The sequence below is a fragment of the Urocitellus parryii genome, chromosome 9 (genome assembly GCF_045843805.1).
Source record: "Urocitellus parryii isolate mUroPar1 chromosome 9, mUroPar1.hap1, whole genome shotgun sequence".
Lineage (NCBI taxonomy): Eukaryota > Metazoa > Chordata > Mammalia > Rodentia > Sciuridae > Urocitellus > Urocitellus parryii.
This window is the reverse complement of record NC_135539.1, coordinates 50002626-50020748: the sequence shown is the minus strand read 5'-3', so window position 1 is coordinate 50020748 and position 18123 is coordinate 50002626. Positions and strand designations below refer to the sequence as shown.

General features: G+C 33.1%; 1 protein-coding gene across 2 annotated transcripts in view; it reads right to left on the bottom strand.

Moving 5' to 3' along the window:
* Window positions 1-11841, bottom strand: part of Mtpap (mitochondrial poly(A) polymerase) — a 29143-nt gene extending 17302 nt beyond the window's left edge. The window contains exons 1-4 of one of the 2 annotated variants that reach the window (XM_026402308.2): window positions 11675-11841; window positions 6880-7052; window positions 6134-6367; window positions 4439-4663 (exon numbers count right to left, since the gene is read on the bottom strand). In XM_026402308.2, the coding sequence (XP_026258093.2) occupies window positions 4439-4663; window positions 6134-6367; window positions 6880-7052; window positions 11675-11831 (789 nt within the window). In that variant the 5' untranslated portion in view covers window positions 11832-11841. Of the gene's footprint in view, window positions 1-4438; window positions 4664-6133; window positions 6368-6879; window positions 7053-9785; window positions 9838-11674 lie in introns of those variants that run through there. The other variant, XM_026402309.2, reaches the window with a different exon arrangement.
* Window positions 11842-18123: the final 6282 nt, after the last annotated feature.

Sequence of the window (18123 nt, the reverse complement as noted above, 5' to 3'; positions counted from 1 at the left end):
AATTGCCTTTCGTTTCTCCAGAATATAAAATACTAACTTGAAAAATCATAGGCTTTTTCTAATTAACTTCTAAAGCAATACTATACATACAACTACTTATTCTATAAATTCAGTGAACATATATTTGCTCTCTCCCAGTTAGCCATTACTTTTTAATAGCTAAAATTATAAACCTACAAGAGTAAAAGAGTATAAAAGAAAATAATATACATAGACTCAATTATGTATAGGAATTTTTGATGTTGAATAAAATGAACTATAAAGTAGTAGAGAAAAATCCCTCTTCTACAAATGACTCCAGAAGACATTTTAAAAAATAGACTACATCCTTAGTCTTAAAACCAAATTGAATTCAACATGGATCAAAAACTAAAATGTAAAGGTGCATCAATAAAGTAGCAGAAGATATGAACTATTACAATAGCAAAGGATTCTCTAAGTATGGCACTAAATTCCAAATTATACAAAAGAAGTAATATGATTACATAAAAAACTGATAACATATTAAGATAAAGCATACATTCAATACTAGATAAAACACAAAACAAAGCAGTAATACACTTCACACAAAGGGCTAATTCATGAAGAGTTCATACAAATGAAGGAGGGGAAGATGCCATTGTTAATGGGCAAAAAAAGATAAGCAATGAAATTTTTCATTTAACAATCTGTCAAAAGCTGACTTCCAACACTGGTAGGTATAGGGAAATGAATATAATATTGGTGGCTGTGTAAACTCAGATATACTTTTTACAGAAATTGTCAGTATCTACTGAAATGCTGAATGTATATAGGAAATTATTTTAAATAAACAGTTTCATAAATGAGTCAATTCACAAAGATGTCCATTCTCTAAAGCACTGTTCATGTGGTAAATCCTTTTGGTAACTCTATCTTAATAAGCTTCCCCTCTTCTAGAACACACTCCCCTAAAGGGATTAAGTCCGTGATAACACGGAAATCTACCCAATTCTTCTCAGCTGAGTAGACAAATCATGGAGAGCTAATCTAAGCATTGTAAGAGCATACCGTGCATTCACCCAGAGATCTATATTAGAAATTAAAGCTAAGACTGAGAGGCAACCATGAAGTTGAAATACGTAACTCTGAAGCTTTGGGGCACATATTCTATACCACAAGCATGCAAAAGTAAAGAAAATAAACAGAAGTGAGAGGGTAGAGTGAAGGGGGTTAAAGAAAGAGATAAATGAAGCAAATATATGAAGAGAAACAGATACTTCATGAGTTCTTTTTAGTTTATATTTTCTTATTCCACAACTTTCCTAAGACTCATCCACACTATTGACTCTGGGTTTTAGTTAAACTAGCTTGAGCTTCTTTTTGTTGTGTACAACCAAGGAACATTAACTAAAACAGCTGACAATAAAAGTTAGAAGAGAAGATAGCACCCTAATTGTCTAACAGAGGACTGGTTAAGTTAATTAAGATACAGTCATTTAAAAGAATGCTATGTAGTCACTGACATGGATGTAGTAGTAGACTGGATTTCAGGACACTATTAACAGGAAAAAAAGTTACAATCTATAGATTATACTCTACAAATTGTAACAGTTAGTATTGTTTTTTAAAAAAGCACTTATATATACAAAAAAAATCCCATAATAAAACACATTGTATAATTCACAGTAGTTATTCCTGGAGATGACTAGATCAGCAGAGATAATCACAGTATATGTTTTTGTATCTACTACTCTATAATCAGAAAAAATAGATTAAATAAACATACAAATATTTATGTAGACAAACAACACCTATAAACGTGTTTCATTTTGGTTTAACATCTTTAATATTTTTCCCTAATCCACTCTATTTTTAAAATTCAAACACATACAAATTTAAATGGAAAATAGGACAAACAAAACAATCAGCAAATTAAGTATGGGGTGCCTTTACAGGAAAACAAAGAAAGAGAAACATTTTCCATGAATATTAAACAGGACCAGAAGAAAAAAAACGATCTGGGTCAAATCCTCTCAGGATGGTAAAAGAACATTAATTGGGAGTGGACTATCATACTTGATGATAGAGGAGTAATATAGGCCTCAAAAGCTCAAAAGCATAGGAAGGGTTAGATTTACTCCCAAGAAAAGTGATAATTAGACTTTTACAAAATTAAATACTATAAATGAAAGAATAAAACCTTTGAGGTAACAGAATCAAGAATAATACTAGAAAAAAACAGATTTGAGTAACGGAAATACAGACAGAAAATTGGAGAATTATGAACTATGATAACAGTGCCTGACAGCTAATATGATGTTGTTCACCAAATACTCTGTTATCACTTTTCTGGCATTTGGTAGGATATCAAATTCCTGTACCTCTAAGGTTAAGCACTGTCATGTGTTTTGCTTTGGCCAAAAAAATGTTAGCAGAGGCTTCATTTGTCACTTCTAGGCAGAAGCTTAAAGAGCCAAGATGAAACACAGGTCAGTCTGAGAGCTTGGGAGACTACAACATCTACAATGCCACTGTTAACCTGCTTTGTACATACAGTGACAGCAAGAGGTTAACGGTCAATGTGGTTAAGTCACTGAGATTTGGGGGTTATTTATTACTAAAGCATAAGTCAGCCTAATCTGACTGACAAAAAGCAAGAGAACAAGAACCACATGTGGTAATTAAATAAATTGACCGTGCACAGAAATAAAACAATGCAATTGTAAAGATGTAGATGATGAAAAAAAAAAACTATAATAAGCAAAAGTAGAATACTCTCAAAAACTATTCTTCAATTAAGAAGTTTTTCAAATTTTTACTTATTTGAGAGAGAAAAATTTTTTAGAAACAGTTAACTCGCATGGATGGTGGAAGGAGACCCTCATTGTTATACGAAACACATGTATGAAGATGTGAGGGAAAAAAAAAGAGAGAATAGCGTTACCTTAGATTAGGTATAGAGAAGTGATGGGATGGGAGGGGAGGGTAGGAGATGAGGGGACAGGAAGGATAGTATATATGTGACTGCATGACCAATATGATTCTGCAACCTGTACACTCAGAAAAATGAGAAATTATATCCCATCTGATTCAAATGTATGATATGTCAAGGTCATTGTACTGTCATGTGTAACTAATTAAAACAAATTAAAAAAAACAAAAAAAGGGAACAGTTGACTCAATAGATAATTCCTACTAATATTTGCTATTCCTCTAACACTACCTAAATGCAGATAATCTAATAAAGAGGCACACTGCACATACCTCTCATCTACACAACAGAAAATAGGACTCAGCCATTAATTTTTACTTCTATTACATAAATCCTTTAGGATCCAGAGCCCTACTAGAAAATGCAAGGCTGAAGGAAAAATAAAAGCCAGATTTTAGCTTAAGATTTTATGCTAAAATGATTGTTAAATGACATATTTCACATGTACTCATCTCTCATGCATTGAAAAAAATGGGTTAAATCTAAAATCTGCTTAGTAAATAACCTTCATTTATTTATCAGCAAATAATCAGTTTAGTAACTATTGCATATAGGGTAGCATACACAGTGCTGTAGACATACCAAAAAGTCTAACACACTCTACCTGACTCCTCGCAATTTAGGCCGAAGAATAAAGAAGAAGTACACGAAGAGTTAAACAACAAAGTGGAGTGCCAAAAAAGATAAGCAACAAGAAGCAACAGAAGAGTTCACTAATATACAAAGAAAGATTTTAAGAATAGGATGAATTTAAGAGTCATTAATTTCTACACAATATTTTATTGCTAATGTTCCCATTAGCAAAGCTATTATGATCTTTAATTAGCATATATCTTAAAAAACTCTTAAGCACATATTTTCAAAAAATCTTAAGTATCCTACTATTTATAAGAAGCACCCCAAACTTGACAATAAAGGCTAAAACTAAAGAAAAAAAAATACATGAGGCAAATAGCAAATGACCATCTTAATAACAAAACAATTTAAGAAAAAAGCATTTATAGAGTTGAAAAGACATAATTTAATGAAAATATGAAGAAACAATTCAATTGATATAATCATATATCTCTGCCTAAATGTAGTTAACAAAGCCTTTGAATAAAATAAAAATAAAAACAATCAAGAAAAAGTTAGACAAAAATGAGATTTAAAAATATTTCAATAGGAAGATCAGATAAAAATATTAGTTAAGATGCATACAATGTAACATAAGCAACCTTACCTAAAGGAAAAACTTATGCACCATTGAAAAGAATGCTTTTTTTTAAAACAAATTATGTACAGAATAGTCACAATAAGTGATTCCCTATATAAAATGAATACAAAGACTTTACAATTCCTAAGACTCAATAGCAAATAAACCATACTCTTTAATCACAATGTTACTGTTTAAAAATAAAGTTAAAATTTTATTAGGTCCAAAGATTTCACTTTTCTAATTTCCTAACTTTAAATGATTACGGTAATAAAAAAAAATACAATTACCTTATGAGTGCTGAGTTTTCCGATTTCATCTAAATCCAAAAACATGTCCAAATCACATCCCAATTTCCCAAAAGTGTTCACTGAAGAGCCAAATGCTCTGACTGTACAGTCTGGAAAATATGCAGCCGCTATGTCCTCAATAAGAGAACAGGTGAGGTACCGGAGCCTGGTGTTTTCCTCTGTTAGCTGGAATTCCTTCAGGAGAGTGTTTAACTGATCATCTATCTAGCTGGCCAAAAAAAACCCCACAAAATATAGAAAATGTACAGGTCATATAAATAATTGTCATTTTACTTCTAAAGACAGACGGCTTTAGAGACCTACCTTAAAAATACACTTTTTTTCTTTCAGTCTTAAAAGTAGATTTTTTTAAAAAACCAAATTTTAAAAAAGCACTGAAAACACTAGCAAAATAAAAGCTGACTAAAATTAAAACTACTTTTTTGCAAGAAATGAGTAGAAAGCTGTTTTAGGAAAACAAAAAGTAAGCAAAGTGCTCCAGAAGAGGTCAAAACAATCACAAAACTAGGAAACCAATATTAAAGAGCAAGAAACATCAGAAGCAACCAACAACTCAAGTCATAAAAACTCAAGGCTTACATATCTATAAACAACCTGTACATTCACCAGAAGATTGGTGTTAAAATAAACAGACTTTGAAATTGCGTGCTACGTTTTAGTATTTAAAGTAAAAAAGAAAAAAATTCAAAACTTCAAATTCCCTTACTTAAAAACAATATTGAAAATAACTGAACTAAACATTCAACTCAAAAAAAAAGTGAAAGTAAATATATACAGAATTCAAAAGTTAGAAAATCAACCCCCAAAATGGCAGTACTTTGATAAATAAAACCATGAACTGATTCTTTCTAAGGGCTACAAAACTAGCTGAAAGTTCAAGAGTCTAAGAAAAATCAAGATAAAACAATATTAGGACAAAGAAAAGAGACAAAACTAGGAATAAGCATTTTAAAAATTTACATAATACCAAGTATAATTTATATTCATTATTAAAACTACTTTTTGCAAGCCCCCCATTATGTTTAGTTTTACAAACACAGAGGATAAAGACAAAAACTACGATAGTCAAGAAATAAATATTAATCATCCACTGGCCACAACGTTCATTATGTTGAAAACAGAAAGAAAATTTGAATCATCCAAAAAGGCCCAAAATTTTGGAAGACTGATTACCTCTGAGGAGTACAAGAGGGCATGGGGTATGGAATGGAGGATTACTTTCACTCTTCACTCAACATATTCTGTAGTTTGAATTTTTTATATAATCCAATTTATTAATAGTAAAGCTGTAAAAAATTGGCAAAAAAATAATACTAATGCATTTTTTAAAAAATATACTTTAAGTTTAGGTTTACTCTGTGAAAAGACCTAAGGAGAAAAACTGTATGATCTCAAGATCATATACCAATTATCAAGATAAATAATCTGAAGTGTGAAAAACCTGACATTTACTTGATGTGTTGAACCTTGATGAAATTCCTAGAAAGCTAGAAATGGAAGAAAACTCTTCTTCATGTTGTGCATATGAATCCATCCCACCATCCATCTCCATAACCCTTTCCATCTTGTAAAACTGAACCTCTATACTCATTAAATGATACTACAGTGCGCATATTTTCTAAGAATTTCTATAATAATGTCATAAATATTTTTAAAGTATACCTATAAACTTACACTTTCTGCATTACAAAGTAATTCAAAAAGCTTCTTGCTCGAAGGAGGCAACTGATTACTTGACTGTATACATGGCTGTTCAGAAGTCTGGTTTGATGGATTTTTTAGCTTTAAATTGAAGAAACGTGACCTGAATGGAATTGCAGCCTCTGTGACCATGCTTGGAGTATGAGTTCCATTCTTCAGTGAATGTATACTTTCTTTTTGGCAAAATTCTACAACAGCATAGAGGCCCTATACCAAAAATACAAAAAAAAGAAAAAAAACAAAACACACTTCAGGATGATATGTTTAATATAGTATCTTTAAAATAATTATCATAATGCTATAAAAACTACATTTTAAAATCTATAAATGATATGATTCTAACATGAGCATTTGTTTTGCTCATTATAAATAGATTAAGAAAACAAAGATTATCAGTTAAGAGAAACTTTAAAGAATGCTGAAATTGAAAATTAAAAGGTAAAACAAAGATGCCCTCCCACTGCACTTTATGTAGCATATTAAATTGTCAAAAGTATTCAAATAAGTAATTATTCAAATATTATTTATAATTCTAAAATGCTGCTGTTATAAATTTTTATTCTTATGTCAAAAGAAAAACCTAATTAAAAAACTTAAATGAGGAAAGATGTATGACATAAAAAGAAAATCTAACTGTACCATATTACAAAGTCAACAAGAAAAAATATCCACCTTTCAAAGGCATGAACATTAAATTAGACTGTTTTTCAAATACGTACAAAGCTCTCATAGAAGAAGTGATTATTAATAGGTCCATGTTGGGATAAATACTTGAGAAACTTTTTTTCACTGATTTTATTTGGGCAATGAATTAAAACAGTTCGCTGTGCCTGTTCTCGTCTTTCTTTTTGCACCTCAGTGAATCTCTTTTTGGGACTCCTGTCTTCAGAGCCTATGAATGAAACAAAAACATTTCCATGACATACATATATACTCACATGTAAAATTTAAAACATACTTTGAAAGACTAGGCATAGAACCACGATATGACCCAGCTATACGACTCCTCAGTATTTATCCTGAAGAATTAAAGTCATCTTAATACAGTGATAGGTGCATTCCCACAAGAAATTATCATAAGCCTAATGTACTAAGACAATGAGTTTATAAGTTCAATATAGTGAATTAAGTTTTTAAGGATTTTTTCTTTGTCAAGGGTCTTGATCAGTCTCTAACAATTAAGTTATTATCTATCATATGACCTATATTACAGAGAACTTAAAGAATTTAAAACCTAGTTGCTGCCCAAGAAGAGCTCATAATAATTTCACTAAGGATTTGGGGCATTTTCTCTCTCCACCCCCCATTTAAGTACCTTTCTACAGACAAGGAGTTTTACAAACAGAGGATGAAGACAAGAACTGTGATAGTCAAGAAATAAATATTAATCATCCACTGGCCACAAAGGAAAGATCAACAAATGAACTATATATATAAAGAAAAAAGAAATCACTAAATTCTAAGAAAACATTAAAGCCAAACACTAATTTTCTTTTTTAACAACTCATTTTGCCTCCAAAATATTTAACTTCCAGTTAAGTAGCTTAAAGTGCTTCTTTTAGCTATATGGAAATCAGAAGGAGTTTTTAGCCTCATTTCCTTTCAAACAGCCACAAAACTGATGGATCAAGGAAATATTCCACCTACGCTATCATTGAATTTCAGCAAACTCCAAGACATCTTCATGAACAAGACAGATAAATATGGGTTATTGACAGCAGAAGCTGGCTGAATTGTGAAGTATTAGCTAAAGGCAAATCTCTAATGGCAAATCAGAAAATTCTTGTCCCTGACCTGATCATCATTTTTAACATGCGATCAAACACAAAGTGTTTGATATTCCTAGTGTACTAGATGCTGAAAATACATCCTTTGAATATAAGCCTTTCTCTCAATTCCCAATATCAATTCTTTAATGCTAAACTCTTATTTCAGTCCTGTATTGTCACAACAGCTTGACTCCGAATTTGTTCTCAGTCATTCTAGTTTTATCTTTCTCAAGTGATTCTTCATGCTGCTGCCAACATAATCTTTATAAAATTGTTTTTTAAAAAGCCTTAATTCTGGGCTGGGGTTGTGGCTCAGTGATAGAGCACTTGTCGAGCATGTGTGAGGCACTGGTTTCGATACAAATAAATGAATAAAATAAAGGTCCATCAACCTCTGAAAATATATTTTTATAAAAGCCTTAATTCTTTAATTTGCCTGTTTAAAATCCTTTAAAAGTTTCTTCATTACCTTTAAAATCAAGTCCAAATTCCACAGCACAGTTATAATGTTCCTCACACTTTGTCCCATCTTCCCTTTCCAATGTCAGTTTCTACTATTCTTCCCTTTGCACTTTTCACACACAGCAGTGTAAACACATGATATTGTCACATACTATGGACTCTCTTAGTCTTCTCCCTCTGTTAAAATGCACATCTTCTCATTTTATATCTGGCAAATTCCCATTCATCCTCCAAATTTTTCTCAGGTCTGTAAAGATTTATGACTGTTACATCTCTGTATTACCTTACCTCAGCTTCTATGAAGGAATGTAATTGTACAATTTAAATATATATTTAACACTAGAGGTCTCGCAGTTAAATAAATAAACATTTATTTAACAATATAGAAGAACATCTTTTTCCATGTTGAGGACACAGACATCTATATTCTTATTCAATCTGATTTCAGTCTACTGATTGTCCTCCTTTCTACCGGTCCCTATTTCCTTCTCTTCTTGTTACAGACTCTGCTTAGTCCATCTTGATACTTTTTCAGTTGTAATACATTCTTGTATACACTCTTGCCTCTGATTTCACTGAGTCTAGACAGATGCCCACCTGCTTACTATAAAAGTAAAGTCAAATAGTACAAAAGTTTATAATGTAAAAGTATAAATGTTCCTCAGAACCTCTTACCCCAATGATAACTAACCAGACATTTTCAAAGCATATTAAAACAAAATAAAGACACTATATAAATTAACTAGCAGTAGTTTTTTAAGACATTTAATCCAAGAGATAATAGCATTCCTTTGCTATTTACTGGTCAGGACACATGTAGAAATATATATTCCATTCTAGATATAATGGATATGAATATTAATAAGCCAGGGAGCACTCAGAAAGAAGTAGCAGAAAGACTAGAAACTAATAGAGAATTACTATACATAAAGTGAGGATTTATAGCCTGGGAAAGAAGAAAAAAACAAAAAAACACACACAAAAAAACAAAACTAATGAGAACCTAAAAGCTAAACAATGCCTTCAAATACACTATGACATCTTCTCTTTGAGCAGCACTTGATAGTTTTCCAGTCAATCACATATATGTTCTCTTCTGAAACTCCTAAGAACTTTCAGATAGTCACAGCATATATCATTACAGATTTAACAACAACAAAAAAGTTTCATAAAAACAAACATCTAATAAACTGCAGAGCCTTCTATAGAATTTAGCTGTTGTTTGGCTGCCTGGTATGCATCCCCACCTGTTCTGATAACAGCACACCCTTGTTTAAAACAAAAACAAAAAACAAAAAAACACACACATTCCCACTGTGTAGTTGTAGAAGTGTCAATACAATTATCCTACCTATCACACTTACTCCCACCCCCCAGAGCCAGGCCAAGATTACCAGGCAATTTCTGGAAACTTCCTTTTGGTCCAAAGGGTGGGCATATCATCAATGGAAAGCTCTTTCATGGAATTTGTCAAATTCAGGTAAAAGGTTACTTTTTCTTTTGGAGAAAGCTGCAAGCATGTGAACAGAGTTGCCAATTATCATCCCCACCATAAAAACCCCATGCAGAAGAATCTGAAATTACAAGGCCACCTGATGAGGCTCACACTGACTACATTAATCAAACAGACCTTAAAGCAATAAAAACGTGTTTCTGGAGCTGGATTACCTGGGTTGGTATATCTTCTCTATTCTACTTAACCCATTAAGTCCCAAGCTTTCAATTCTGTGAATGTCAATGAAGTTGACACGGGTGCATTAAAATAGGCTGGAAATCATAATCTCCAGCTTAGGCATCCCTTACATATAAACATATATACATGTATACATATATGCATTTCAAACACCTATTTTTCAAAATAACAGAACTCTAAAAGTACAGCCTTTATTTCAAAAGTTACCATGATGGTATATTTGCTCTCAATTTAAAGTTTTACAGGTATTCCACATCTAGGACCATGGGAATTAATGAGTTAACTTGAGTTAAGTTTTGCCACCTACATTCAAAGGAGTCCTGAATAACACTCTTATTTTCTTGCCACTAAGTGAAGAGGAAAGCTCTGAAATCAAAAGTGGGTTTTACTTTAATCTGTGCCATATGTAAATAGAGAAGGACTGAACAAGCCAGCTGAACTAGTCTGTCTTTTCAACTACAAAATGTAGTAAATAATAATTTCTTCCATACCTAGTCCACAGGTATGGGAGATCTCAAAGAGCACATGAAAATACTTTCAAACTTAAAGCACTTAAAGCACTATACAAATATTAAATTACAGTAGCATTTTTGGCAAAATCCTTACTCAAATTTGCAGGACTAATGAAAAATTTTCTATGGAAACAGCTTCTATTAAATAGAATCCAATCAATATTTCAATGAGATGTTATGAGTATTTGCACCCTGTCCATGAGTCTTTCACACAGTCTTATTAAGACAATAACTTATAAAGAACAATATTCTACTTGTTTAGTATGCTTTTGAACTGCCGCTAGAAATAACTTCATCTCTTAAAACGTTAGTTCCAAGAAATGGTAAAAATAAATACTTCTTTGGCAACTTGACTCAAGATCTAAATTGTATAACCATGCAAAAGCTATTTAGTTCTTTAAGCCTCTTCCTGTATCTGTAAAATGAAGACAAGCATATATTTGTAGCAAGATTGTTTTAAGAATTATAAATAGCATACACCAGCTCTTGGGCCACAAGAGCGGCTGAATAAGAATGGACTTCCCAATACACAAAGAAGTATATACAAATATAGAACACTTGCCCCACCCACAACAGCGAATGAAAATGTGTTACAAAACAGAGTTTGCTCAAAACGGCCCAAAACTAAACAGCCAAAATTTTTTATCAATAGAGCCCTATTTCTGGGATCCAGAAATCCTGGTAATTCACTAGACTTCACTACATTCGGTCTTCAGCAACATCTTATGGATATCAAAATCTGATGCTTCCGTGAATAATGAAGCAAATGATTGACAGGAGGCATATTATTATTGGCTAACAAACTGTACTCCTGCCTGAACTTCACTGAGGCTTAAGCAATTTCATTACTGTACACAGGAGCAGCCCCCTCAAAGCGTCACACAAGCAATTTCAGCAAAGGCGGCAGCCTTAGGTCTCCCTTGTGAAATGAAAGGAGGGCGGGACACAACCTTAACTGTGCCAAAGGATCCACGGCCATTTCCACACGCCAAGGGGTTCTCCGTGATCCCCGGTCTCTTCCCTTTCTTAGCTCGCTGTGGGACAGATGGATGGCAAACCGACGACACAGAACCATTACCTGTCTCCGCGCTCCCAGATGGCAGCTCTTCTCTCCTGAAGGCTGCGGCTACAGTTCCTGGAGAACTGAGAGGCCTAAAAGCAGGGCGCTGGAATCGAGCGTTTCTTTGGGCACACAGAGACAGGCAGGTCAAGCGCCCCACGCCGCAAGCCGCCATGGTTAAAGGAGCGGAAGGGCCCAGCTCAAAGGTCAATTTTTTTTTTGCGCATGCGTTCTAAGACAAAACCAACGGGAAGCCTCAAGGGCCAAACTAGATGGAAGACGTTGGTTTATAAAACAAGAAACTGAAGCCGGAAAATCACCTGAAGTTTCGAGCGCGTTTATATGGTCCAAATTTAAGCGTTTGTATGTCTCACTGTGTTCTTATGAAGTAATATTATTTCCACTTTAAGGAGTGTAACTTAATTCTTACAGCTCATTCTCATTTTAGGAGAAAAGGAAAATTAATGAGATTCAGAAGTCAGACCAAGGTCCTATTCCCAAGGTTATTGTTTTGTCCCCTACAAAAGATGAGTTTTGTTTATTTTCAAAAGCGTTACAATTCTTATCGGTTTGTATATGACTATAAAGTGACTTATATGACTGGCTCCGTTTTGAATTCATTCTTTGTTCCCCTTCCCCTGAACAATTTCTTCTTTTGTTTCTAAGTGCAAATTACTAATTGGACTATATTTATTTACCCCACCCCCTCATAAAAGAGGAAAATTTTTAAAAACTAATTCCTATACACGCCACGAGTGGGGAGAAAAACAGAAAAGACTGAAAAATTAAAAATAAACACGGCACCTAATTTCTAAAATGTCTTGAGCGCAGTGTAGTTGAAACTCCTCCTAGGAAAGAACTTCAGACTTTGATCCCTGTCATTTATAATGATGGAGTAATGGGAGGTAAGGTATTTGTGCAATGATTTCAAGAATAACTTAGGGTATAGTAAATGACACAACTATTCTTATACATTTGTCTCTCTTAATCTTTATAACAACGATGTGAGACAAAATATTATTATCGCCATTTATTTGCAGGGAAACTAGGTATAAGAAAGTTAAGTAATACTCATAAAGTTACATAGCTAGTCAGGAGCAGATATGGGAGTTAAAACTTCCTGGTTGATAGTGTTTATTTTTTCCCTTTTTAAAATTTTTTAAATAACAGCTTTATTAATATTTAATTTGTATATTAAGATGTACCATTTGTGGTTTTTTAGTATATTATACCCGGTGACTTTTTTACTATATCCACAGTTTTACAATAATCACTAATCATTTTTAGAACATTTTCATTACCCCAAAAAGAAATTTCCTGTAGCTGTCACCTCAGTCACCCCATTCCTCACAACCCTAAGCACCTACTTATATATTGTCTTTCTGGATGGAATTGCCTGTTTTGGATGTGACATGTAAATGCAATATGAGGTTTTTGAGACTAACTTCTTTCATTTAGAATGATGTTGTCAAGGTTCATCCATGTTGTAACATCTATCAGCTCTGTACTTCATTCCTTTCTTTGGCCAAATAATATTTCATAGTATTAATATTCCATGTATTGTTATTGATTCACCACTTAATGAATATTGAGGTTGTTTCTACTTTTTGGTTATTATAAATAATGCAGTTATGAACAATTTTTTTTTTGAATGTACATTTTCACTTCTCTTGGGTGTATATACCTAAGAGTAGAGGGCTGGACCAAAAGGTAACAATGTTTAACTTTTTAAGGAACTCTCAGGCAAAATCCCAAATGGGCTGTACCATTTTCATTCCCACCATCATGTTTGATGGCTCAAATTTCTGCACATCTTTGCCAATACTTGTTATTTTCTGCTTTGTTTTTAATTTTAGCCATCCAAGTAAGTGAGAGTGTTGTATTATATTTTTTATTTGCATTTCACTGTGAATGTTGAGCAATTTTTATTTAATTGTTGGACATTCGGGTTTCTCTTTTTCTTTCTTTCTTTTTTTTTTTTTTTTGAGAAAGGGCTACTCAGATCCTTTGGTCACTTTTTTTGTTATTATTGAGTTTAAAGGGTTCTGTATGTATTCTGAACACAGGTCTGAAAGCTTTAATTTCATTTTCTTGTCTAATTGCCCTGGCTAGAACCTCCAGTACAATGTTGAATAGGAGTAGACAATGCACATCCTTGTATTGGTCTTGATCTTAGGGGGAAACTTTTAGTCTTTCACCATTAGGTATGATGTTAGCTGTGGATGTTTTGTAGATTCCCTTTACCAGGTTGAAGTTCACTTCTCTGTTTACTTAGAGTTTTTATCATGAAAGGGTCTTGGATTTTGTCATATTTTCCCCCTCATCTATTGAAGTGGAATATCTGTTAAGGGATTAAAAGAAAATCATCATACATACTGATGTTCTTACCCCAGGAAATTTCATTTGGTGGCCTAGCATTGTGGGACTTTCCCTGATTGCTTTTGTCATGAGAGTCCATATTTCTATGGAATATAATCAAATGAGTTGTAGACTAGAATACTAAAATATGGGTTTAAGTGTTGACTTGTTGATTTCCTGGAGACTGTTACAGCAATTATTTTACTTAGAACCATTTTCATTTCACATACCAGGAATCCAACTCAAATTCATTTTCATTTCACATACTAGGAATCCAACTCAATTTCATATGAATTTAAAAGGGATTTTCATGCTTTTTATTCATCATTTCTACCTTTAGGAGTTTACCTTATATACTTGCAGAAGTGATCATGTTATTTGTAGAAGATTGTTCACTGCAGAATTATTCATAATAGCAGGAAAATGGAAACATATGATTGATTATGTAAACTAGGATGAAGACATAGTATGGAACTCCCTCTCCCTATTCCAAAGATTTATGTACACGTAGAAGATATCACTGACATGGAAGACTTTAATTTTTAACCCACATAATTTTGAATTATATATTTTTATAATAAACATCATATACCAACATATTAATTTTGTCATTAAAAACAAACATGCTGAAAATATATCTTAAGTGAAAGATGCTTTAAAAAATTTTAGATAATTAAAAATTCAAGAAGAATAATTGTATTTTATTTTGTTAAAACTGTATTGTGGGGCCATGGGTATTTATTAGAATTCTTCTGCCTGTACACATATTTATAAATATTGTTTTGTACATACTTCATATAATAAAAAGTTATACTCATGATACCTGATTATTTCTATGTAATAATTACTCTTTTAAAAAGACTAGTGCAGGGCTGGGGTTGCGGCTCAGTAGGAGAGTGCCTGCCTCACACATGTGAGGCACTAGGTTCGATCCTCAGCACCACATAAAAATAAATTTAAAAAAATAAAGATATTGTGTCTATAAAATAAAATTTTTTAGTGAGTTGGAGAACTGACTGAACTAAGGTCAGTTCATTCAAGTTTTTCTCTATCAGAATCCATGTAGATTCTCTCAAACATGAGAAGAAAAAACTCTCAGGTATTACTGTTTATTTGTTATAGCCTTAATTTATTGGTTTACAAAGATAACTTGCTGATATGGATGGTATTGTGTCCCCCTCTAAAAAAAGATATGTTGAACTCCTAACCCCCAGTACTCAGAATATAACCTTGTTTTGGAAATTGGGTTATTGCAAATGTAATTAAGATGAGGTCCTACTGGAGTAGAGTGGGCCTCTAATCCCATGTAACTGCTGTCCTTGTCAGAATATGAACATGGGAGGACGGAACACACTGGGAGAACATCTTAGATGGCAAGCCAGAGAATGGAATTATGCAGCTGCACAGGACTTCTGAGACAAGACTTCAAGTCTCCCCACCTATAAGACAATATATTTCTGTTATTTGAAAGCACCCAGTTTGTGGTATAATAATTGTAAGTTTTAGTTTAGGAAACTAAAACCTAAAACTTACAATTTATTATAGATATTATATTGACATCAAATCGTAATTATCAGATTCAGTGTATTTCACACCACTAAGCCAACATACTTATCTTCTATTTAAAAGATTCTATGAAATTCAGCTGCATGAGTGGCAGCTCACTGTTTTGTGTATATGTGTGTGTGTGCACACACACATTGGAAATGTCTAGAAGGTTACTGTCTACCCTTCCCCAGTGGCTATAGATGAGGAGGGAAATTAGAAGACGAGATTCCTAGATATGAGGGACTTTTAATGTATGGCTTTTTAAAAAATATTATTTTTTATCATTAAAAAGAAAAAAGAGTTTGTCAATCCCTCCCATACTCCCTCTCCCTATCCCACTATGCATCAGACTCCTTATATCAAAGAAAACATTCAGCATTTGGTTTTCTGGGATTGGCTAACTTCACTTAGCATTATCTTCTCTAACTCCATAGACAAACTCTAGATAGGGCAGAGTTGTTGGAGGGGAAGGGAGGGAGAATGGGGTTATAAATGATGTAGAATGTGATGATCATCATTATTATCTAAAGTATGTGTATAAAGACATGCATTGGTGTGACTATACTTTGTGTACAACCAGAGATATGAAAAATTGTGCTCTATATGTGTAATAAGAATTGTAATGCATTGTACTGTCATATATAAATAAAAAAAGTTTTATTCTAGATTGGAAAGCCAGTAGAAAACTAACAAATTCTTGGATCGTGCTCCTATTTCACTTAAAATATTTATTTTAAGGTAAGCTAAGCTATAGATAAATTGGAAACATGTGTGATTTAAGATTTATGTGACCATATATTCAGGTCATGCCCATGTACTTACCAGTAGTACCCACTTTCACTCTCAAACCTGTTCTGATTTGAATGATAAATTACACTGTTATCTAACTAATGGTCTTTAAGATCCTAGCTTTTGCTTGAGTCACTAAGGAGGATTTTCATGTTCAAGGCCAACATCAACTGATAATGTATTTCGAGTCAGCCCGCAGAGGTTCCAGGGTAAATGTTACTAGTAGAATAAAGCAAACCTATAATTTCTTGAAGTTTTGATAGGCGTGAGCTATGAAATTCTTTGAAATTGTGCATTTTATCTTTAAAATCATGGAAGGGAAATGGTTGAGTGCACAGCCTTTCTATACACACTAATGAGGAAAACTCTCAAGCCCTTTTCACTGGCTTTTTAGACTAATCCTTGTAAAAAAAAATTACTTATATATTATATATTACTTAAATATTACTAATATATAAAAGATAAGTATATAAGATATAAATAATTAATTTTCACTTCTCTTGGATATATATATATATATATATATATATATGTAACAGGATCTTATATATATAAGATATACTTAATATATAAATTTATTTGACATTCATTTCATGTGTCCATTCACCACAAGAGCTGTTCTTCAGGGCTTAGCTCAGCTCCTTGCACAAGAGCAGTACTTAAATATTAACTGAAGATCCAGGCAGAAGCACCAAGGGGGATAGTATAAAGGGCGCTGTAAAGGATAGTGTAAAGGAATCAGGACACCTTGGTTGTAGTCCTGCCTCTATCAGAACCCTAACTGGCATCAGGGAAGGAATTCAACATCTTTTTTTTTTTATAGTTGTAGATAGACAGATACATGACTTTATTTTATTTGTTTATTTTTTTTAATGTGGTGCTAGGGATTGAACCCAGTGCCTTCTGCATGCTAGGCAAGTGTTCTGCCATGAGCTACAGCCCCAGTCCCTCAACATCTTTCTTTTGTCCAGCAAGAAGTGGAAAACAGGATCTTCTCTTTACTCACAACACAAGCACTTAGAATTCAATTAAGACATATTATGTTAAAATTATGTGCCAGTAACTAGTAAGTTCTATGTATGCAGGTTATATAAAATGTAAATAGTATTTATGCCTCACGGAGTCCAGCCTCTGCTAAGGACTCACTAGCTGATAAGTAAGTGTGGTCTAGCAGTAAGTCTATGAAAAGAGAAGACATAGAAAGTATTTGTTCCAAGAGAGAGGTGGGGGGTAAGTGAAGGACAGCAGTAGGAATGAGCCATTGACTTATAAGAGTAGGTAAATGTATACATCTATATATGTGTGTGTACATACATCAGTACTGTGAGCAGTTTGATTTTAGAGACTAGACTTATTCACTCCTGTTTGTACAGCATAGCAGCAGGTTTGCAACACATTGAAACATAGCCTAGCCAAGCATGGTGGCACACACCTATAATCCCAACAGCTGGGGAGGCTGAGGCAGGAGGATTGAGAATTCAAAGACAGCCTCAGCAACTTAAGAGAGGCCCTAAGCAATTCAATGAGATCCTGTCTCTAAATAAAATGCAAAAAAGGGATGGGGATGTGGCTTAGTGGTTAAGTGCCCCTGAATTCAATCCTTGGTGTGTGTGTGTGTAACATATATATATAGCCTAAAATATAAACTTTTGCTGACAACGATATGTTCATAAACTTGAAAACATTGCTTGATTACTTATTGTCTTTCATTTTAACTTGATTCAATAGGCATTTTCTTCCATTTAAATAGACTTTTTATTATAATAAAATTA